The sequence below is a fragment of the Poromitra crassiceps genome (genome assembly GCF_964638095.1).
Source record: "Poromitra crassiceps genome assembly, chromosome: 3".
Taxonomy (NCBI): domain Eukaryota; kingdom Metazoa; phylum Chordata; class Actinopteri; order Beryciformes; family Melamphaidae; genus Poromitra; species Poromitra crassiceps.
This window is the reverse complement of record NC_139625.1, coordinates 32638006-32662472: the sequence shown is the minus strand read 5'-3', so window position 1 is coordinate 32662472 and position 24467 is coordinate 32638006. Positions and strand designations below refer to the sequence as shown.

General features: G+C 44.3%; 2 protein-coding genes across 2 annotated transcripts in view; one reads left to right on the top strand and one right to left on the bottom strand.

The window, feature by feature from the left end:
• dnaaf9 (dynein axonemal assembly factor 9) overlaps positions 1–8828 on the bottom strand; it is a 43077-nt gene extending 34249 nt beyond the window's left edge. The window contains exons 1-5 of the mRNA XM_083633783.1: positions 8689–8828; positions 7220–7299; positions 3151–3276; positions 2912–3036; positions 126–222 (exon numbers count right to left, since the gene is read on the bottom strand). Coding sequence (XP_083489909.1) covers positions 126–222; positions 2912–3036; positions 3151–3276; positions 7220–7299; positions 8689–8744 — 484 coding nt within the window. The 5' untranslated portion in view covers positions 8745–8828. The remainder of the gene's footprint in view (positions 1–125; positions 223–2911; positions 3037–3150; positions 3277–7219; positions 7300–8688) is intronic.
• Positions 8829–12424: 3596 nt separating this feature from the next.
• LOC310773659 (GTPase IMAP family member 8-like) lies at positions 12425–24238 on the top strand. The gene is made up of 5 exons (XM_083633584.1): positions 12425–12456; positions 18339–18970; positions 19668–19887; positions 20941–21242; positions 22563–24238. Exons 1-5 carry the CDS (start codon positions 12447–12449, stop codon positions 22959–22961), a joined length of 1563 nt encoding a protein of 520 aa, XP_083489710.1. The 5' UTR covers positions 12425–12446; the 3' UTR covers positions 22962–24238.
• Positions 24239–24467: the final 229 nt, after the last annotated feature.

Below are 24467 nucleotides of genomic sequence, written 5' to 3'. Positions count from 1 at the left end.
CTGTAATCCTATACCTTGTGAACTGTTAAGTACTAAACTGTAATCCTGTACATTGTGAACTGTAAGGTACTAAACTGTAATCCTATACCTTGTGAACTGTAAGGTACTAAACTGTAATCCTATACCTTGTGAACTGTAAGGTACTCCAATACGACGGCAGTCCTGCACCATTGTGACAAAACTGGAGATTTTGAACTCCTCTGCAGCCTCCTCATCTTCATACTGTGAGTAGAAGGGGGGGACAGATTTCAGGATCAAGAATGAGAAATCTTTGATTGAACCAATGTATTATTTTATTTATTTATTTACTATGCATACAGTTCTGATGCCTATACACCGTAGATCAGTGATTCTCAACCTTTTTCATATCAATGACCCTTAATTTATTCCACATTTGAGATTTTGTCTCTCTGACCCAAATCTGGGAATACTGTTATTATTAGATATGATTTTGTCCAGAATCCCATGACTGTCTGTATTGAAGGTAGAGAGAGAACAGACTGTCTGTATTGTAGGCAGAGAGAGAACAGACTGTCTGTATTGAAGGTAGAGAGAGAACAGACTGTCTGTATTGTAGGCAGAGAGAGAACAGACTGTCTGTATAGTAGGCAGAGAGAGAACAGACTGTCTGTATTGAAGGTAGAGAGAGAACAGACTGTCTGTATTGAAGGTAGAGAGAGAACAGACTGTCTGTATTGAAGGTAGAGAGAGAACAGACTGTCTGTATTGAAGGTAGAGAGAGAACAGACTGTCTGTATTGAAGGTAGAGAGAGAACAGACTGTCTGTATTGTAGGCAGAGAGAGAACAGACTGTCTGTATTGTAGGCAGAGAGAGAACAGACTGTCTGTATAGTAGGTAGAGAGAGAACTGTTAAACTATGACCAAATAGTGATTCTTCAGAAATTGTCGACGAGGAATTTGGAACATGCCAAAAGAATATCTGTGTGCAACAGAGTGTGGTGGATTTAGTTGAGAATTATACATAGATTGCAAATCTCACCACCCAGTCTTCGTCACAAAATTAATGCTAGCCTGTCTTAAGTGCAAGACTAAGATGGGAGATTATTCTCACTGTATATGTTCTAAAAACAAACAGTGCAGCAGCAGTTAGTGCAGCAGCTGAATGTGATCTTTGGAGTGGAGTTGGACCCGGATCCTGTCTGCCTTATTCTTAGCCTTCCTGATAGGAAGCTTCTGTTATCTTGGATTAAGGAAAAGCCGCCAACAAAGAAAAATTGGCACCAAATAACCATGCAGTGCATGCCTATGGAATTTATTACGTGTATGTTTCTCTCAACAACACACAACAGATACCTTCTACAAGGTCTGGGACCCATACCTACAGTAAATTGACCCCAACCTAGCAGAGACACTAATTGTGGGGTTCCATAACAGAAGTGACACTGCCACTTGATTATTGCCGTGTACATCTATTGTTTTTCCCTTCTTCTTTTTGTTTATTCGTCCATCTTTTCTTACTGTCCAGATCAATGTCGTGCCCATCTGGTCACATGTCTGAGCTGCCGTGTTCTTGTTTTTGTTGTCACTTGTTTGTTAAAATCAGATTTTTTTATTCTTCTACATTCTCTAATTGATTTAACTTCTTGTAAATTAAATAACGGTGAAGGTTAATTCAATCATCAATTTGGCATGGACCCCCTGGAAGCCCATCAGGGACCGCTGGTGGTCCCCAGACCCCACATTGAGAACCTCTGCTGTAGGTAACGTCCAGATAAAGATCAGGGGCCCTATTTTCCCAAAAGCGCTAATTTAGCATTTGCGCTCGTTTAACGCCATGCGCAATGCAAATTGGGGGCGGGGACAAGCGCATGCCTGTTATAATTGTACTGGGCCACATGACAAAGCAGGCGTTTCGGCGCTAAAATGTGGGGATAGATGGCATTATCCTATTGTCAGCAGCGCGCAATTACTTTGCGCTAAGAGCTTTGAAAAGGACCTCTTACGCGCTAAATACCTCGCTGCACTGGGAGCGCACCGTAATCTCCGTGCAGCGCAGCGCAGTGCAAAGTAAAATTCCTTTTGGATATTTCATTACGCACAGCCTTGCCATGCCAGGACATCAAATTATGCTGCTAAAATTGAGTATTAGATAATTCAGTGAAGCAATCAACTATAACTCACTGAGAAACTTTTATCACATCGCAAAGAGGGAAATGAATTGAGAAAACTTGTTGGACAATGGACATAGGCTATTTACCTACAAAACCCGGAGGGTCGTTGGCACCACAGACGATCTGTCAATAAGCTCCCTCTGTCCTCGCACAAGTGAGTACACTCTATTACGCATGGAGAGAATTACAGCATATTGCGTGCCCCACGCAAACAGCCATTGCGAGACGGAATCTGAATGGTTTTGATTGACGTAATGCCCAGCCTTGCCTGGCCACGCCTGTGAATAATTCTGGTACTTAAGACCGCCCAAATCCCGTTTGCGCAGGCATTTTGGGGCGCAGATGATTTTGGCACGGCTCTAATTTGTGCCTGCGACACGTGCCATGAACGTTTCCGCATCCCCGCCGAGAATTGCATCCCCAACATATTTCGGGGCTGTTTTAACTTAGAAATCAGGGAGGTCACATCTACCAGACAATTATATCACTTTTAAACAGTTACATTTCTGTATAAATCATTACAATATATTCCCGTGAGGTGGGGATGCATTTTGCTGCAGCCTGGCGGGGGTGCAAAACTCGGCATAACACCTGGACAGTGGACTGCAATCTTCCCTGCTTTAAGGCACGCGCAAACAGGTGCGCAAGCGCTAATAGGGGATATCGCCTGTACGAAGATAGGGCCCTAGTACTCCGACCTATTCTTAGCTCATGCATTAAACAATGCATCAAATTCATAAAGATCAGGAGAAAGGAAGGAGCAAGAGGGAGTGTTAACCTCTGCCTTGGTCAAGCAGTAGAGATGCAGGTTCCTCCAATGGGAGACATAGGGCAACAGGTAGCTGTAGTTCACTGGATTGCAATACAGGTGGACACACTCTGCCTTGATCAGCAGGATGACATCTGGAAAGAAGAGACAGGTAATGTGTCTTATATTGTTCTTTATAGTATATGAAAACCAAAGCAAACAAACAATTATGTTATAAAACTGCAGCCAATGCCAGTCTAGAAACGCACCATCCAACATCTCTTCAGGAAACTCCTCCAGAAAGTGTTCCAGATTCTGCTGGTTTCTTCCATATAGCCCGTAGAACAGGTAGGTGGCCAGCTCAGTGCAGCCATAGTTATATCTGCTGTCAATACCTGAAACAGAACAAAAATATGTGAATATTAATCTGTTAGGGCAATGGTTCTCAACGTGGGATTCGGGGACCACCAGGAGTCCATGAGAGGGTTATAGGGGGTCCCCAATAAATTGATGAATTCACCATTATTTCAAAGTTAACTCATTGAGTGCCAGCCACTTTTGGAAAACGGATGCTCCCAGTGCCAGCCCTTTCAGAGCGTTTTCAGTGATAACTCAAGACCCACAGAATATTGTGTGATATTACTATGTAAACACCGAACACGCCCAAAGAACGATGAGACTCTCTTGTATCATCAGCAAAAAAAAGTTTATTGATATCATTTTCCGTTCTTTAGTTATCAGCCGGAGAAGATAGGTTGATTTCACCAAAAACAGACGTTTTAAACTAGAAGCTGAGATAATGAGCCTTTTGTGAAATGAAGCATTTCAAGCACATCACTGACTCTGAAGCTAATATTTTCTGATGTAGTGACTAGGGATGCACCGATCGATCGGCACGTGACCGGAAATGGCCGATTTTCACGTGATCGGCCTCGATCGGTGATCTGTTCCGGTCACTCTAAATAGCCGATTCTGTGAGCCGATTTTCACATGACGTGCGCGCACCCCAAAGCACCGAGACAGGCACCCAGCCACCACACCACACACGCCAGCATACCTTCCTCGTTGTGGATTTTTTTCACCGTCAGTGAAGTAGACAAAGCTCGCAGTTTGTCACACATGCAAGTCGAAAATAAGCCGTGGAGACAGAGATGCGGCCGAGTCCCGCTCGGCTGGAGTCCAGACAGAGCGGCTCGCTTCACCTCACTGGCCCCTCTCTCTCTGCTCTCTCTCCCCGGGAAGCGGTGCTCCAGCAACCCGCCACCGCGCACAGCCGGCTTGGCGAGGTGAACGCGAGCATTGTGTCCACCATTCCCCGACCTGCTTTTCCATTCCACATCAGCGCTGCTGCCTCAGCCTGTCAAGTCATGTTGTAACGTGACGTGGATACAGGAGAGACTATTTGTTTCGTATTGCAAATAGAACGACATGAGAACGACGGACATAATAATAAAAATGCATCGGACTCACAAGTGTGCAACGTTTTCTGTGCGTGACGATATTTTTTCGGATGGCAGATAAAAATACGCATACCAAACTTCGGACTGTGTGTAAACTCCGCCTGATATTCAGACTGAAGATCGTTACTGTAACTCATAAACTCATTTCCCCTCTACTCAAGAGGACTGGTCTGGAGCCAGTCTATAAACTCCTTGTCCATGGATCATTTTGATGTTCTGTTGCACCTGTTTTCTTTTGGAAAAGTAAATGCATGATAGCTGTGGGATATAGGCTATTGGATTTAATTTAATTTTTGTATTCATTGTATTTGCACAAAAAAGCTCTGTCCAGTAGCCTAACCTGGAACACTTTTATTTTGAGTGTTTGAGTGAGAAGGTCCTACTTCATGCAAATGATAAGAATTGTTTATTTGTTTATTTGGATCCCCATTAGATGTAAGAATTGTTCTATGAATCTTAATTTTTAAACAAAGTTACAAAAACGTTTGTGTAAGCTGTCAATTGTTGTTTTTAGAAAAAAAAATCGGAATGGGCAAAAATCGGTATCGGCAAGTCAGACTATTCAAAAATCGGAAATCGGAATCGGCCAAGAAAATGGCAATCGGTGCATCCCTAGTAGTGACACCTCAAAAATAATTTCCTTCAATAAAAGAGCGAAAACAAAGGAATTTTGATGGCAAATTAATATTTTTTAGCTGCAACCAGCAGCGCTGGCCTTCTTGCTGGTCTTGATTTACTGCTGGTGGGCATCAGATATTCTAGCTTGTGTTTGCCAATCTGTCCATCGAGCCTGCCGTCTGGGTCGGTGTTGAATGGTGCCCTGCGTGCCCCACCCACCTCAACTGCACACTCCTCCTCCGTGGGAGTGTCTCTGGTGGCTTTCTGCTCTGAATTTTCCACTGCACGTTTCAAAGTGCGCTGCACCCAGCCTATTTTCACAGCACTCTGCCATTTTTGTCGCCGGCTCCCAGCGCTTCCAGCTGAGAATAATTTATCTTTTCAGAAAGACGCTCGTGTCGGGTGCTCCTTTTCTGGCAACTAATCATGTGGAGGGGTTATCGCAACAGACAGAAAGGCTCAATTGTGGGAGCAGATTGCCTGCTGTTCACAGGCACAGCTAACGTTACAGCATGCATCGGTTTCCGTGTGCCCACTGCCCACGGCTTCTTCTCTGTTTTTTTCCTCGCCTTTCTCTAAACTGGAGAGCACTGTCGCCACCTAATGGGTCCGTAAAATAGCTTATACACCTTCAAAATCCCCCATACTTTTACAGGAGATGCATCAGGCTTTGATCCACGTCCCACCGTCAAAAAACGCAATTGACGTCTTTAGACGTCATTGGCACTCTACGTTACTATTTGAATTGACGTCTTTAGACGTCATTGGCACTCAATGAGTTAACACAATTAGAGGATGTAGAAGAGTGACTGTTTTGATCATAGTTTATCTCCAATGTTACCACAATACAGATAGTCAGGCAATTCTGGACAAAATCTATCTAACAATAAAAACTGGATCCGATTTGGTTTTGAGACAGAATCTTATTAAATGGGGGTACATGGCCCTAATGTGGACTAAAGGGGTCCTCGATATGAAAAAGGTTGACAATCACTAGCTGTGTTAGGGCATCTGAATTGGCTTGCAGAATAGTACAGTTATAAACAGGGTTACAAGCTCATGGATAGTCAGACAGGTGACAGATACCAGGGCAGACACAAAGCCACTCAGGAATCAGAAATCCTCCACTTTAAATGTCCTATTTTGGGATGAAAAAGGTGGCTGTCTGTCACCTAACACTACGTTCACACAGGGCACCTACGCCTTGCCTTGCTTCAACCCACGCCTACACCGGGGCACGGTGGCGCAGTCGGTAGCGCTGTTGCCTCACAGCTAGAAGGTCCTGAGTTCGATTCTCGCCTGGGCGCTGGAGTTGTGTCCCCCCCATATCTTCAGTGCCTACTGCCCAGGTGGGTTATCTCGTCGAAAGGGCCTTTCTGTGTGGAGTTTGCATGTTCTCCCCGTGCAAAATCTGATAGCCTATATTTAATGTTCTATTGATGCTGGATATGTATAACCAGGTCTGACTATAGTCGGACTTTTTAGAGAGGTAATCTTGCAAGAATATGTGCTGACTGCGGTCAACTGAGCCGTCGTTTGCGAAACCATAGTCAAGCCAGCCGCCACTTGGTTTTTGATGCGCGTCTATTCGTGAGGAATTGTGACACTCGACTTTTTAGCTCGTTCTGAACACTGGTGAAGCAGCAGTACCGTTACAGCACGAATAGACGCGCATCAAAAACCAAGTGGCGGCTGGCTTGACTGTGGTTTCTCAAACGACGGCTCAGTTGACCCCAGTATGTGCTGGCACAACAACATTGTCCATCTTGCTTCTTCGGTCGCTATTCTCTCTCCTGAAGATTTGTTTGCCGACGGGGAGAAAGCCCCACGTGATAGCCACCCGTCAATCTCTCTCTCTCTCTCTGCTCAACACTGTTGTAGTAACTCTGTTGTAGTTGACTTTGCCATTTCCAACGGATATTGTCGCGTTTTTCCTTCATGGCTTGACAGAAGAAGCCTGCCTTCACGCGCCTGTCGGCTTGAAAATAGAAATCACACCTAAACGATAAAATTGGCGCGGCACAGGCAAGGCGTGGGTACACGCAAGGTTCACACTCAGGCGCCCGGTGTACACAGCCTCAATGACTAAAAAGGATGCCTATTCAAAAGCGTGGGTAAAGGCAAGGCGTAGGCAAGGCTTGGGTGCCCTGTGTGAACGTAGCCTAAAGGTGCTTGCATCCCTGCATGAAGGCCAGTTGGACAAGTAGGATAGAAGTAGTTGTTATAGGATCAAACACACGATGCAAAGTTTGCAACTTACCAAGAGAACAGAGGATGCCATCAGGAGTGGCAGTGCCACCATCACAGAGGAGAGACTGGACATGGCGCAGACGACAGCAGCTGAAAAAGACATGAATTTAGATTATTAATCTTGATTTCAGAATAAAATTACTATTTTGAATTGAACACTATTTATACATAGCTCCAGGTCTTGACAAATCTAATTGGCTGTCATAACCTTACCCCGCTAGCCGGGCGCTTCTGGCTCATACGAGCGTATTAGCGCCCGGCGAACGTCACGTATTTTCCCATTTTACACTGTGCCATTTTCACGTCTAGGTCTAAATGCCGGCTGCTACCTGAGTCTTCACGTGAAGTCAAGAGGCTATCCGATGTAAAACATCCTCTTCTTTTAATGACACCTAGTTGTTGCATCCAAATTGTTGCATAAAATCCACTTTTCTGTCTCTCAAAAACCGAAAAGCATTTATCTGGAGCACTGCTTTTTCTTCTTCTCTGATCTGAAGCAACCCGGAACAGCGACTTCCGGGTTGCTCGAGGTGCTCCAGATAAATGCTTTTCGGTTTTTGAAAGACAGAAAAGTGGATTTTATGCAACAATTTGGATGCAACAACTAGGTGTCATTAAAAGAAGAGGATGTTTTACATCGGACAGCGTCTTCACTTCACGTGAAGACTCAGGTAGGAGCCGGCATTTAGACCTAGACGTGAAAATGTCACAGTGTAAAATGGGAAAATACGTGACGTTCGCCGGGCGCTAATGCGCTCGTATGAGCCAGAAGCGCCCGGCTAGCGGGGTAAGTCATAACCAAACAGTGCAGTGCAAAACAGCATTGTTATTTCTAGGATTGTGTGTTTTTGGCACAGTTTTAATACTTTTTTCAAGCCCATGGTACACCAAACATTCTCCAACAACTACCAATATTCTTGTTGGTAGTTGTTGGAGAATGTTTGATTGGTGTGCCATGGGCTAAACAGATAAACTGAACCAGGGGCGTAGTGGAGGGTAAACGCAAGTAAACTCAATTTACCAACCTCTTTGAAATGAGGCAGATGTTTACTCACCTACTCAGATCAACTGTATCAAAATGAAGGGAAACAAGGTGGATAATTTGGGTATACTCACCTTGGATAGTTTACCCACCTCTGTATTTTACCACTAGCGTTACATGTCGAATCTGACCAGACATCTCTGCATCGACAGTCATGGCACACCAAACAAACATCGGTGTTTGTTGTACAATGTTTGATTAGCGTTAGTGTGCCATGGGCTTTAGAAATGTAACGTTAGCTACTGTATAAGGTAGTTGTTTGTATCAGCTAGCGTTAGCTTTTAGTTAACGCTGACGATTTTAGCTAGCTAGCTGGCGTTTGAACGTCGTCGAATTATAACGGACAGCTGTTTACGCTATAAACGTTAGCTAGGTTAGCTTGCCAGCTTCATTGTAGCTTCCTAACACAACACAACACAAATCGATATTAACGTTACCTGACAGCTGGGTTCATCCCCGGGTATTTCCCGTTAACTCTCCGTATACCCGCCATTGTGATTATTGTCACAGTGCAAACAATTCACTCTCAAACCAAACAACGTTATTTTCAGGCCGAAGACATCTTCCCCATCACCCTGGAGAATGTCTACACAAGATAGCATAGCATAGCAACCGGCTAAACCATTCCAAAGTTAGGGGTGTCAAAATACTGTAAGAATATTTGGGAGGGAATCCTGATAATATATACCATTATTTATTGTAATTTTAAACATGTTTGTTATAATACAGTAACACACTTAATATTGGACCATTACACCTTTCATATAATAGGAAATGCGTTGAATTCCATAAGACCAGCTCCCCATCTTGCATTGTAGTATTGTCTTGTTTTGAGTCGTTGTGACAGCGCCCGGGCAGCAGCACGGCCAGGGCAGGGGGCAGGGGGATGGTGAAATCCCTCAGTAATGTCAGTCTGTCTGTGTGGAACCAAGGAGTAGCCTACCCAGCCAGTGTACATGTCATTCAATGGTCTTAAATCATGCATAATGGTCTTAAATCCATGGCTTAGTATTCCTATTTTCATTTAATGGCTTCATCATAAGTGATAGATTATTAGAGCAGTGGAGTTGGGGACTGTCCCCAGGACCCCCAGCAAAAAAGAGGAATATCCTACTTTATTTTCACTAAACCTTAATTCCATCCAAAGGAAACCAAAAATAATTCAAAATACTGTAAAAGAAAGAAAAAGTGTTTGCCAGCCAAGCATAGTTATGTTCAGGTCATGTCACAAATACAATATGGAAACATGTATCAAAACAGATCACAAGAGATGTAGCCTATAAAAAAATTTTAAATGTTGGAAATTAATTTAGCATTTTACATATGAAGGGACTTGAATAATGAAAAATACATAATTGTTTACCATCAGTTCACAAGGCTGCCATCTTGAAAACTTATGGATCACAGAAAATTCTGACATATAGCAGTTTGATAAAATCATATTTTCATCACAGTTTCATCACAGTTACAGATCTTCTTAGACGTTAATTGCCAATCTATACATTTGGCTAAAATGAACACTAAAGGGGGCACGGTGGCTCAGTGGTAGAGCTGTCGCCTCACAGTCAGAAGGTCCTGAGTTCGATTCTCGCCTGGGACACTGTGGTTGTGTGTTCCCCCCCATATCTTCAGTGCCCACTGCCCAGGTGGGGTATCTCGTCATAAGGGCCTTTCTCTCTGTGTGGAGTTTGCATGTTCTCCCCGTGCTCCCCCAGGGGGTTCCTCCGTATATAACCCCCCCACTAAAAACATGCAGAAGATCAGATCGTCATCGTCATCCGACCAGTGACGACAACATCCGAAGTTGGTCCCCGGGCGCTGTACGAGAAAGCGACCACTGCTCCTGGCCTGCCCCCCGCCGGGGTCACACAGTCTCTGTGCATCAATGCACAACTCCTCAGAGAGGGAGGAGTTGTAGAGTTGTATTGATGCATCGAGGGTGTCAGGTAGTAAGTAAGTACATTTTATTTGTATAGCACTTCTCACAGAGAAAACTCACAAAGTGCTTCACAGGATTAGAATACAAAACAACCAATCAATCAATAAATACAGGTAACAGTAAAATACAAAAAGAAAACACTGGACTACCGGTACAGACAATTAAAGAGGCTAGACAAAAGCCTGTCTAAACAGAAGCGTTTTTAGCTGCTGTTTAAAAATGCCCACAGAGGACGCAGCTCTCAGGTCGTGAGGGAGAGCGTTCCACAACCTAGGAGCTACAGACTCAAAGGCTCGGTCACCTTTCGTTTTGAGCCTGGTGCGGGGAACAACTAATAGGCTCTGGTCAGCAGACCTCAGTAGGAACGTGAGAGTGGAGCAGATCACGCAGATATGCAGGTGCTTGACCATGCAGGGCTCTATATGTGAGCAGAAGAACTTTAAACTGGATCCTGAGAGTAACTGGCAGCCAGTGTAAGGAGGCCAAGACTGGAGTAATGTGACAGTATCTACTCGACCTGGTCAATAACCTAGCCGCAGCATTTTGGATCAGTTGGAGGCGGTCCAGAGAAGATTTAGCGAGGCCCATAAAAAGAGAGTTACAATAATCAAGCCTAGACGAAAAAGCATGAATGATCATTTCCAGCTCAGAGAGAGATACAACAGACCTGAGCTTTGCAATGTTTCTAAGATGGAAAAAACATGTACGGGACAGGGACTTGATGTGCTTGTCAAAAAGCATGGCCTCATCAAAGATAACACCAAGATTTATCATGTTAGAGCATACATTTGGATTTAGGGACCCAATACAGTTAGCAACCTTAGCAGCGATGCTATCGCAGCAACAATCAGTACTTCTGTTTTATCAGCATTTAGCTGAAGAAAGTTACTGGCCATCCAGTCCTTAATCGCAGACAAACAATCATGCAATACATTAAAACCATCAATACATGCAGGATTAAAGGAAAAATACAGTTGAATGTCATCCGCGTAACAATGGTAAGAGATCCCTTTAAATTGACTAATAAAGGTAGCACAGTTATACTGTAGATGTGTCAAGGGAAGTATGCAAAAGTATGGCAGATTTGATAGGTTGTGCCTTGCTTTCAGCAAGCACAATAATAAAAGTAAACTATTCTACATTTCCCTACTGGTTTAGGAGACATTTTGGATTTCACTCTTAAGTTTTGTTTGGTTTCCTGTGATTTCCCACTAGCTACTGCACCCGACAGCAGAATCTCATTTGGGCAAACTCAATCAGTAGAGATGGGAGGCTCTTCTCTGCTGCAGCCCCATTTTGGGATTTGATAATATCCCGTGTTGATAATATTCGTTTATTTCCCCATTAAAATCTTGGCAGGTGGCAGCGTTGAGCTAGCTGTGCTCCTGCTGCTGCTCAAAGCTTTCTCGCTCTGACCCCTACACACAGTATGTACATGCACCCCCCCCACACACGCACACACACACACACACACACACACACACACACACACACACACACACACACACACACACACACACAAGCCCTGTAAATCAACACCTGTTCTATAAACTTTCAAACAATATAAAGTTATAAAAAAGTGTTATAAGACTTCAAAATAAATGCTAGCATCTATTCAATTGTTTTGTATTTCATAATGCAAGAAAACGCATCCCAAACTTTGTCAGTTTTCTTTGAAACTGTTTCCATTGTTGGCCACCCATATTTTCACTGCAAATGTGCATCTCTACATTTTGTTACTTTAGTCCAATTTTAAATTGCATCATGTCAAAAAATCATCTACATATTTATGCTCCATCTCTGTGTGGGTTGGTGTAGGCTACAACGATATGTCTGATTCAGCAATTACACATAGGCCTACAAGTGTCTATGGTCTATGGTAGGTAGAGCCCCTTTGCTCTGTTTATTCAATCTGTGTGTGTGTGTGTGTGTGTGTGGGGGGGGGGGGGGGGGGGGGGGGGTGTGTGTGCATGTGTGTGTATGTGTGTGAGAGAGAGATGCTTGGTTTGAAGAATTTTGTCTTTTGTCTCAGCACTCAACTGTGATAAGGCATGAGGAAGAAGCAGCAGGCCTACTGATTCCAAGTTGCATTGCGGAATGCATTTCCTTAACAACAAATGTGGGCGGGTCACATGTTCAGTGTTCTGAGCAGGAAGCATCTCGCATTTTACCCTCATCATAGTACTTGTTCCAGAGCCAGAGAATCCAGTTTCACATGAACTGACGACGTTCAACCTCAGAAGACCTGCAAAAGATATGTCCCACAGTGAGTACCTCTGTTTCGTATAAAATAAATATTTGATGAATTAGATGTACAATAAATCTATGTATCTGTGTTATCATCATCATCATCATCATCATCATCACTTTATTAACAGACACAAGGTCCAGTATAAAAACAGACAATACATAAAATCTTAACATACACATACCCCAATACATTACATTAAAAAGTTGTGCCCAAATGCTAGACTGGTACTTAATAGCACTGAGACCAGGTTGAGACAGCAGCGACAGATAAACTTGTACGTCAGATTTCTCAGCAGGGCATGCACCACAAAACATTTCACTAGCATGGCAACACCTTGGCTTTCTGAGCAGAATCCTCACACAGTCATTGTAAGCAACCTGAAGCTTTTGAATGCTAGCCTGCTTACACTTGACCCACAGGGGGGCAGTATAAAGGGGAGTACAATAGGCTCTAAACAGGCTAAACTTGACCTCATCAGAGCAAAAAATAAAACTTTTTCCTCGGCAGATTAGCTTGTGCATACAAGACACGCCGCTGCTACATGTCATCGTCATCACTCATTTGATCAGTAAAAATGTAGTCTTGCTGGCCAGCCTCCTCTCCCTTCCGTCCGAGGAGTCTGGCACCGCGGAAACAGGCAACTGGGATAAACCCTCCCCTGCTCTACAGCTGCTCCCCATTGGAGCCACTGTTTCGGTGGCAGCCGGATCCTGTCATTGTCATTGGCTCCAACCATGTCAATCAGAGGGGCTTCCGCTCCCTCCTCCTCTGTAAATCGTGCCCTGCCGCCTCAGTGAAAACAACAACGCTAACTAGCTAGCAAGCTAAAGGCAGAAACCTACACGCTAGCTCGATGCTACACACTGAAAACGGTAAGTTGTATTGTTGGAAACTATTTTCCAAGGGCACTGCCGCCAAGTGCCGCCCATCGCAATCCCACTATGGAGACCTGCGGGCTGCGGCGCCAGACTCCTCGGACGGAAAGGGAGAGGAGGCTGGCCAGCGAGATTAGTAAAAATGTGACCCAAGTACTTGGTTCTACAGCACACTTCCAGAACCTGTCCTGACAAATGAAAAGAAGGGAAGGAGAGATCCTTATCATCTCTTGTTCTGCAAACCATAATGACACTCTTTTTAGCATTATATTTCACATCAAAATCTACTAAAAATCTAAACAAATATTCAGCAGCTGTTGAAAACCTGCTTGGAGACAGGATGGTCAGATCGTCAGCGTACATAAAATGATTTATCCAGGTGTTACCCAGCACACATCCAGTTCTACAGCTACTGAGCTGTACAGAGAGGTCATTCATGTAAAAATTAAAGAGGACAGGGGAAAGAAGCCCCCCGTTACCCCATCTGATCTGCATGGTCTGGTTGGCATAGCAGAATGCTAAGATTCTAATAATGCTCCTAGGCACACCGCTCTCTCTCATCTTTAAAAACAGCTTCTGATGGTTAACTCTATCTACATACCAATCACTTCTTTCAGTGCATATATGCAAAAGTCTGTGCCATGCTTTGCTTTAAACCCAAACTGGTTGTCAGTGGTGTCTAAAAAGGAACTTAAACGATCTAATAAAATTAGCTCTAAAACCTTGGAGAGTACACTAGCCAGTGCAATTGGCCGGTAGTTGTCCAAGCTCCCCACCTCGCCCGCCTTGTCCTTGATGACCGGCACTAAGGTGATGGGCAACATGGAGTCTGGCAGCAGCCCATGTGACATGATGCCTGTAAAACAGATGGAGAGCAGGACAGCAGGACAGCAACCTGTTATATTTAGCAAATGAACGTTATGCATTGTAATAAGTGGGGGAATCAGCTGTATTCTATTTCTCAATGTATTGCAAAATACCATGGGGGGGAGCTCATTCCACCATTTGGGGGCAAGGCAGGAAAAAAGTCTGGATTTTGAGCGACCCTTGAGCCTGCAAAGCAAGGGGGGGCGAGACGGCCTACGCTAGTGGAGGGGCGGAGGGAGCGGTGAGAGGTTTGGAACTTGACCATGGGTTGAAGGTATTGGGGGGATGTTGAGTGGACAGCTCTGTAGGCAAGGACCAGGGTCTTGAATTTGATACGTGACAGGATGGGGAGAATTTAGTTTGGTTAAAAACGAGGCGGGCTGCAGAATTCTGAATGAGTTGAAGGGGTTGAATGGCAGAGGAGGGGAGACCGGCTAAAAGAATGTTACAATAGTCAAGACGAGATAAAACCAGAGCCTGAACTAAAACTTGGGTTGCTTCTCTGGTTAAAAATGGGCGGATTTTACGGATGTTGTAGAGGGAGAATCTGCAGGAACGTGCCGTCGCTGTAATGTGAGCGGAAAAGGAGAGTTGGTTATCGAGAGTTACACCGAGATTTTTGGCTGTTTTGGAGGGAAGAACGGTGGTATTGTTAATGGATAGGGAAAGATCAGACAGGAGGGAGTCTTTGCAGGGGAAGAAGAGAAGTTTGGTTTTGTCTGGGTTGAGTTTGAGATGATGAGAAGACATCCAGTTGCTGATGTCATTAAGGCAGACAGAGATACGGGAAGAGATATGGGTGTCAGAGGGGGGGAAAGAGAGCTGTGTGTCGTCTGTGTAGGAGTGATAGGAGAACCCGTGGGAGGAAATGACGTGGTGCAGGAGAATGCTACGCACACCAAGTCCTTGTAGTGGTGCTGGTCCACGGGAGAACAAACTGAGGTTTTTTAGTCTCATGAGAGACAGAGATGTAGCCGCACACACTATAGTCAAAGTGCCAATATTTTATTGAGGACACAGAGAATAGGAAACCAACGTTTCGGCAGCAAGGTGCCTTCTTCAGGGTATACAGAACACATTACAAGTCACACCTATATGGTGCCTGAGAATCATGCAGTCAATCACATGAGGCTAGAAGAGCATGGGTTCTAATGAGACCTGTCCCTGTGCTGCGGGGCAATCAGGATCAGGTGCCATCTCACATTCCTAGACAATTAGGGAGGGGTTATACTTCATTAAATAGCCTTTATGCAATTGTGAGAGGATCTGGAATACTAATTCCTTGTCCAAAGGACAAATAATATAAGCTACTACATTTATAGGCTAGCAAATACATATATAATGAAACCACAACAGTAAAGAACATGAATCGAATATAATACCAAGTACAAAAAATTCATTACAATCAAGAAAAAGAAAAAGAAATAGAAATGTGCATAAGTTGCATGTCCTGAGTTTTACCCTAAGTCCACCTAGTGTTTAGAATTGAGTTTGAAGTGGGTAGGTAGGCCACCTATAAATGAGAAGGGGGAAGAAAGGGTCATGAGGTTAAAAAAGTCCATTTACAAAAATAGTATTGAAAAAAAAAAATATATATATATATACACAGCTTATGTTTTTACAAAATATATATATACACAGCTTATGTTTTTACAAAACTTGTGTTTTTACAAAAAAGGTTTCAGGTCAAAGTCTACATTGAGGCCCAAAGGAGTTAATGTTTTTAGGGACTGAATCCAGAAAGCCTCACGTTTTAATAATAGATTATCTAAATCTCCCCCCCTTCTGGGGATAGAGACTTTTTCTATACCAACATAGTGCAAAGATGACACAGGGTGGTTGGCTTCAACAAAATGAGCGGCAACAGGGTATATAATATTCTTACACCTAATGGTGCTGCGGTGCTCTGCTATGCGTGTCTTCAGTTCACGAGTGGTCTTGCCTACATATGCCTTGCCACACGGGCATGTGAGTAGGTAGATAACTGCCTTTGTTGTGCAGGTGATCATACCTTTAATTGGGATCTTTTTACCAGAATGAGGATGTCTAAATTTGTGACATTTACGGGTGCTATTGCATTGAGCACAAGAGCCGCATTTATAGTTGCCATTAGGAATGGGTGCCAATATACGTTGAGTAGGGGTTAAAACAGGAGGTAAATCAGACTTGACCAAATGATTTCTAAGATTCTGACCACGGGAAAAGACAATCAAAGGCGGTTTGGAAAAGGTGTTGTTTAAAAGTGTGTCAGAACTCAGAATGTGCCAATGTTTATGTATAATATGCTTGAACTGTTGGAAATGACGTGGCCAAGAGATCTCATGTAGAGAAGACAGACCTAAGACCTAAGACAGAACCCTGGGGGACACCTGTGGTGAGAGTGCAGGGGTCAGATAGAGTTCCTCTCCAGAGGACCTGAAAAGAGCGGTTAGATAGGTAGGAGGAAAACCATGAAAGTGCAGAGCCGGTGACACCAAGGTCGGATGGGGTGGAAAGTAGAATTTGGTGGTTGATGGTGTCAAAAGCGGCGGACAGATCGAGAAGTATGAGAACGGAGGAGAGTGATGAAGCTTTGGCGGAGTGAAGGGCAGAGGTGACAGAAAGAAGAGCTGTTTCAGTGGAATGTGCAGGTTTGAATCCAGATTGCAGGGGGTCAGAGAGATTGTGAAGGGAGAGATAAGAAGATAACTGGCCGGATACTGTGCGTTCGAGTGATTTGGAGATGAAAGAGAGGAGGGAGATGGGGCGGTAGTTGTTGATGGCAGAGGGGTCGAGGGAAGGTTTCTTGAGAAGTGGTTTGATTATGGCTGTTTTTAGGGCAGAAGGGAAAATACCAGAGGAGAGGGAGGAGTTGATGAGGGAAGTGAGAAAGGCAGATATGTCAGGGGAGATGGACTGTAGATGAGATGAGGGGTCGAGGGGGCAGGAGGTGGCACGGGCTGATAGAATGATTTTGAGGAGATCGTCTGAGGAGAGGGGAGAGAAGGAAGACATAGAGGCAGGAGGTTGTGAGGAAGGGGAGGGGGTGCTCTATGTTCATTGGAAGGGCTGGTAAATAACAGATTGCAATGTAATGGGAATGTAGTAGTTTCATTACAAAATGGTAACAGTTGCTGTTAAAAACACAGCAATCAAAATGATGTTACTGTGTTTGTGTATTCCAGTTGATTACAGCGCTCATCTCACTACTGCAATTGCCGGCATGTATGCATGCGTGCATGTCGGTGTGTATGTCCGGAGTCGCAAGGCACACCGTTGCTCCGATGGCCTCCAAACTTTGCCGAAACATTTTCAGGGGTCTGGCATGAATCTGGCACGGAAAAGAAAATGGAAAAAAGCGGCCATAGGGGGGCACGACAGCAATGTTTTACATTTTAAATGGCCATAACTTGCACACCATTGCTCCAATCGCCTCTAAACCTGGAGAGTGCGCTTAGGGGGACCTGAGGGAGTGCAGTGCCGAATTTCGTGAAAATCGGTTATAGCGCCACCTACTGGCAACACAAAAAGCGGTTTATGTTGAGAACTGTTCATCCGATCGACTTCAAGCTTGGGGGAGTGGTAGGACCCAAGACGTGCTGAATTTCAGCATGAGTTTGGTCACCCCCCCCCAAAAAGTGCGCCCATGGCGCATCGTCTCTACCCTAGCATTGAGATTCAAGATTCAAGATAGCTTTATTGTCTCTCACAAGTAACACAATTCTTCCTTTGACAAGGCTCAAAAGTGCACATTCAAAGACGTTAAAAACACACATATATTCACAATAAAAGTAGGCTACAACTAGCCTAGGTAAACCCAGCCCCCACGTGACCTGCTCTCTCAGTTCCCAGTCACCTAGTGACTGAGAGCAGGTCTGAGAGCAGGTCACGTGGGGGATGGGTTTACCCAGGCTAGGCTACAACTGTCAAGATCAGTGATTAAATACAGGTCAAAGTCTTAGTCAACGTCAAAGTTAAGTTTAGGGTGATGATTGCCCACAGGCCAGTGGGACTTTATAGCATCAACCTGATGGTAGCTGATGGTAGCTGGAAGGATTGGTGGAGGCGGGGGTGAGAGGGGTCCTGCTTGATCAGCGATGGTGCACATTTCTAGCTACAAGTAATTTGGGATGCATTTTGAAAGTATCCTTCAATCATCACTGTGTTTGTTTGCAGACGGCATGGCTGACATGAAGCAGAAGATGGTGGTCGTATCCATGGAGGAGGAATGGTCCACTTTCAGATCTCTGCTGGAGGATAGTTTTGGGGATAAAAGTCACCAGCTTTCATTTAGATCTCTGGGACTGGGACCAAATCAAGTCTGTGATGTGACCATGGACAATGGTAGATTGGTGAGCTTGCACTATGCTGTTTTGAAACAAGACATGACAGAGGAGGGCACCAACCAGGCAGTGGAGAGTTGCTTCAAGTCTTGTGCCCATGGAATCCGTACGTTTCTGCTGCTGATCCAAGGTGGACGTTACACAAAGAAGGAGAGGAGGTTGATAGAGTTGCTGCAGGCCCAGTTTGGGGTGGAGGCTATGAGATATCTCATGGTTCTCTCTCTGGAAGGAGGCACGGTCGTCGACGTGTTAGATGACTCCCTCCTGGAGTTGGTCAATGTGTGTGATGGGAGGTATTGCCGCATCACCAGGTCATCGGCAACAAGTGACGAACTGGGAACGCTGCTGGAGATGCTTGACTACATGCTGGCGGAACATGGTGCGGGCGGTTATACCGAGAGCATGCTCAGTGAAGCCCAGAGGAGGACCACAGAGGATACAGCCATGAAGATGCTGAGGCAGAAGGTATAACCTACATACTGAGGGCAGTATTATATTCTTTCAGACGTGGCAAAGCTGCACTTGGTGTAGTCATTGGTGGAAGGCAAGACTGTGATTTTGTATGTGGATTGTCTATGCATTGTTATTGTTATCTAGGGTGGCATAGAAATGATATAAACTAGAAATATTACGCGCTTCGCATGCTCATTTTCTGGCATGCTTCACATGCTACACGTGCTCGCCTGCTCAACTGGCAGTTGGGGAATTGAGGAACAATTGTGCGGCGCGAAACCCCCCCAACAGGTAATTGCACAATATTCGAACAATTTGAGATGAATACTGAAATGTGTGTGTATGTACACACACACACACACACACACACACACACACACACACACACACACACACACACACACACACACACACACACACACATTATATATATATATATATATATATATATATATATATATATATATATATATATATATATATATATATATATATATATATATTTTATATATATATAAACATTCACAATTCATAAAACATTTGGGGCTATAGCCCCCAATCCCGAGGCCATTTTGTCACCAATAGTGCAACCAACTGTGCATCACAGTCTTCTTCCGCTAAGATTCCCAAAAGGAACAAGTAGCATTCGTTTCACTTGTTGCTTTACATTTTGTTGTTTCATTGTGAAAATAATTCAAATCAAATCAAGGTCCAAGAGGCTGAGGAGAAGGAGCAGACCTTCAACCAGCTGGTTCAACAACAGGAGGAGAGGAGAGCCAGAGAGGCTGAGGAGCTGAGGTCTAAGCATGCTGAGGAGAGAAGGAAGGAGGCGGCTGAGAAAAAACAGTACCAAGCAAAGAGAGAGAGTCTGGACGAGGCTGTGATGAGCCACAGAGCCATGTTACAGCTCCAGACCAAGACCGCTACTGGTAAGACTTTAAAAAAAATAAGTATCCCACTTACCAACACGAGGGTCGCAGGTTCGATCCCCGTGTTACCTCTGGCTTGGTTGGACGTCCATACAGGCACAATTGGGCGTGTCTGTGGGTGGGAAGCAGGATTAAGGTGTCCTGGTCACTGCACCAGTGCCTCCTCTGGTCGGTTTGGTCACCTGTTCATAGGGAGGGGAACTTGGGAAATAGTGTGATCCACCCACATGGTACAGTAGGCTACATCGTGTTGGTGAAACTCCTCGCTGTCAGGTGAAAAGAAGTGGCTGGTGACACATGTATCGGAAGAGGCATGTGCTATAGTTTACAAGTACAACTGGGGAGAAAACGGGGGGGGGGGGGGGGTAATCTGAAAAAAGTATCACACTTGATTAGTTATTGTGTTTTTCTGTCAAAGTAGTGAAGGTCTTTTTCAGCTGTTTCATGAGTTCCAACTTTCAAGTCATAAAAGACAATGCAAACCTATGGCATCACATTCCTGTAATAGTTACCGCAAACATCCAAATGTCTACAAAACAAAATTGTAGATGTTTAATACTTAGAGGAAGATGTTCATGCAATTTGCTTTCAAATATTTAATGTGACTATTCTGAGAGCTAGTATGATGCAGTGAATTCTCCCACCAGGGGGCGATACAGTTATACAGTGGTTTGGGCATTCATCACCTGTAGTCTACATCTAATATTCAGCCTGCATACTGTAGAAGAGATGGTCATACAATCTACTGTATGCTTCTTAAAAATTACTGTCAACAAGTGCAAGGTATTAACTCCTGTACCCAACTGTAGTAGAATATTGTAGAAAGAGTGCTTTCAGCAAACCTTCCTACAGATAAATAGGATAAAAAGTAGAATGGCAAATAAAAAAATATTTTGCATACATTATGGTAATAGATAGGTATTGTGTTTACTAGTTCGTGGGCATGTTCATTTTCTATACCTCTCATTAAAATGTGTCATATTCTAATCTTTTTAAAGATGTATTCTAACATCCATTTTCTTTTTCTTTTTTGGCTCGGCCTGGCCATAAAAGATGATGATGTGAGGAAAACCTCTGTTATCCTGCTGGGTCTGTCCGGCAGTGGGAAGTCTTCTGCTGGAAATCTAATTCTAGAAAGGGCCGGTAATCAGTACTCGGTTAATGAGCTTTGCCGTGACGGCTCTCCGCCAACGTTGGCATGTGAGAGAAAGGAGGTCCTGGCAGGAGGGAGTCGACTGATTCTGGTGGACACCCCCGAACTGTGGGACGAGGACGGGACGGAGGACCTGGAGCTGGTCAAGGACTGCCTGGCTCTGTCCCTCCCAGGACCCCACGTCTTCCTGCTGGTGCTTCAGGTGGGTAAGGGTGGGAATAACGGAGTAACTCACGATACGATACTGTCACCATTTCTGCCCCTTATTGGCCTAAGAGACCTCCCTAGATGATGTTTGTGCCTGCAGCATCGGATGTGTCTGAATTGCATACTGGTATGCTAACGTGCACAATAATGGCGCCCCCTGTAGTCCTAATAATGGCATAGCTATATTTGGAAGTAACTCCTGTGTGCTTTGAGGGAGAAGAGAACAAGCATACTGTAGCACGAGTTTTGTCTCAGCCTACCTGCCTTATTCTTAATAGACTTATACCACAAATTTGTTGAAAAAGGGTGATCAGGTTCCAAAGCTATATCAAACTCCTTGTAAAGTATATCTCCATCATTCTCCTCTACTGTTGACTGTAATGCAGCATCTACAGATCCTCTATCTGGCCACTTAGCTGGAACTTGATCACTACCCAACGATGGTATCACGATACAGCGATTCTGCGATAATCGATACATTGCAAGAAATTTCATCTACGATACATCATGTTTAAAATACATACTACAGCATGCGCTGGGCCATCAGTGATGTTAACTGGGGTCATAAGGTGTTTCGGGTCTGTCGAACATCATACATCCTCGCCCAGTAGACCCAGCCGAGGCCGATTAAGACCCCGACCCGCGTCCCAGAAGCAGCCGCTCACGGATCAGCCTTCCTACTCTGTCTGCAACGTTGCCCGTGGAAGGGTTGATCACGCCCAATCCGCTGCAATAGAGTTAGTGCTACACTGCAGTATAAGGCCCTTCGGTGCATGGAGGGTCTAGGCCCTGTGTGGGTGACTCCAGGCCGGGCTACTCCTACGTCTCACCAGACCCTCCCGGGGAAAAGGCAATCCTACCATGGGCAGAGAGGATGCCTCAAGAAGGCCTGTGCGCTGCACGTCACTTGCCTGCGACGAGCACCTCGCTCTAGCCTGAAGGCTCATGACTGAAGAGGAAAAAATACCCCTAAAAAGGCATAAAGTAGGAAGTATGTATTTCACAGAATTTACAACAAAATGCAGACTGCGTAGTGCCTCTTTAAGACTGACTGCGACTTGTTCATGACTCCACGTGTGAAGTTAAAATGTTTAAATTAATTACAATGTTTAAAGGAAGGATACAAAATAATGCCTCATTAAAATCTTTTCAATCTGTGCAATTAAGTAGACAGAAAACTAAAAACAAACAGATAAATGAATAAAAAAAATACACATCAGGATAAATGTCACAATATGGTATCACAATATGGCACCAGTATCAATAATGTATCGCAAGAGGAAGTATCACGATATATGGATATTTTGTCGCACAGGTTGGCCGCTTCACCCAGGGTGAGAGTGAGATGCTGGGGCACCTGCAGAAGATCTTCGGGCGGGCGTTTGCGGAGCACACCGTTGTTCTGTTCACTCGCTGTGACGACAGCCTGCACAGGGCTCAGAGGATCGATGACCATGTAGCCAGCGCCCACGCCAGTCTCCAGGACCTCATCCGGAAGTGTGGGAGCCGTTATTATGTGCTGAACATCAGGAAGTCACACAACGCTCTGAGCTACCCACAGGTGAAGGACCTGCTCTCCGGTATCAACAAATTGGTTGCTTCACACGGGGGAGGCGGCTACACAACGAGGAGATTCTCTACGGAGGAGCTGACAGAGAGGAAGAAAGTGATAGAGGAAAGAAACAGCGTGGCTGTAGATCCATTCATTCAGTAATGTTATAGGTAAAAGTAAATAGTTTGTTAAATGGTTTCCAAAGGTTACTGTGACACAGTACTGAGTGTGAGTGTGTGTGTGTGTGTGTGTGTGTGTGTGTGTGTGTGTGTGTGTGTGTGTGTGTGTGTGTGTGTGTGTGAGAGAGAGAGAGAGTGAGCAGACATTGTGTTTGTCCACAGCTATGCCATTTTACGTGCGATCGCACTGAATCTATCAGGGAGTGTAAAGAGCACATAATGGATCTTTGAATTAGGTTATTAGGGCCGACTAATTGTGCAAAAAAAAAATGAACACAGGTTCAGCACCATGGAGTGCTCCATTAGCTACTGATGGAGCTCACCTGAGCAGAGTTGGAGTCAGCCAGGGAAGTGCACTGTGAAAACCCTCTGGGGAGAGAGAGGAGAGGTTGCATGCCAACTCTGTGAGTGAGGCCTGACTAAATGGCCAGTGATTGTGTGCTCCCACAGGTATCAGAATCAGAACTATAATAAGAATGCAAAGTGTCTCTCTGTGTGTGAGAGTGAGTGAGAGAGCTAACGATGGCTGTGCAGCCCAATACACTGTTTGGATATTTCACTAGTAACAATGGAAAACACAGCACAAGTAATTTTTCCTTCATAATGTCTATTGAATCAGTTTATTGTTTATTGTGGATCCCCATTAGTCTACACCAAGGTGAGACTACTCTTCCTGGGGTCCAAACACATAACATAAAAACATAATACAATAACATTGTCAACAAGTTGATAATTATAACAAAGACACATTGGAGAAAATCAGTAGGGTTGGTGTGGGATTTTTAAACATGCAAATGGAACAAATAGAACTTAGAAGGACTTTACCCAGACCAAAAACCAATGACATGACGAAAACGGTCATACTGTATACAGGTCTATAGCATTTTGGAATTTGGTACCATGCAACATTTGTTCCATCAAAGCGAGGGTTGGTTTTAAACAGAAGCTCAGATCCCATCTGCACTCACACACACCATCATACATACATTGATGTTTGTCGCATCACTTTGACTTGACTTTCTATCTTTCTAAATAGTTGTACTGATCACATAATATTTGGGCTATAGGCCAGCTAGAAGACTAGCTGACCATGCTACTGTCTGTCTTGATTTTGTATAGATTTCTATTCAGTCTTCTGTGATTTTCCTTTGTGCTCTTTTACTATTGCGCATTTTTACTATTGCTTGTCATTACTATTGTTATTTTACTATTGCATTTGACTATTGTTTGCATTTGACTATGGCTTGTCATGTACTGTATGTGTAATGTGCTTGGACCCCAGGAAGACTAGCAGTCATCTTGGCGGCAGCTCATGGGGATCCTTTTAATAAACAAAAATAAAATAAATGCAGTTTCTTCATAATCATGGAAAGTTGGTGGGAGGAAGAGAAAAGCACAGCTGCAGAGTTCATTTACTTTGGAACTTCCCCAGTTGGTAAAAGCACATTGGTCTGACAAGTTTATGAGATGTGTTTGTTGATACTGTGAT

Excerpts from the sequence above, each read along its gene's own strand:
- LOC310773659 (XM_083633584.1), top strand. Across the intron at positions 18,971-19,667 it reads TGAAGATGCTGAGGCAGAAG|GTCCAAGAGGCTGAGGAGAA; the intron begins GTATAACCTACA and ends AATCAAATCAAG. Across the intron at positions 21,243-22,562 it reads TCTTCCTGCTGGTGCTTCAG|GTTGGCCGCTTCACCCAGGG; the intron begins GTGGGTAAGGGT and ends TTTGTCGCACAG.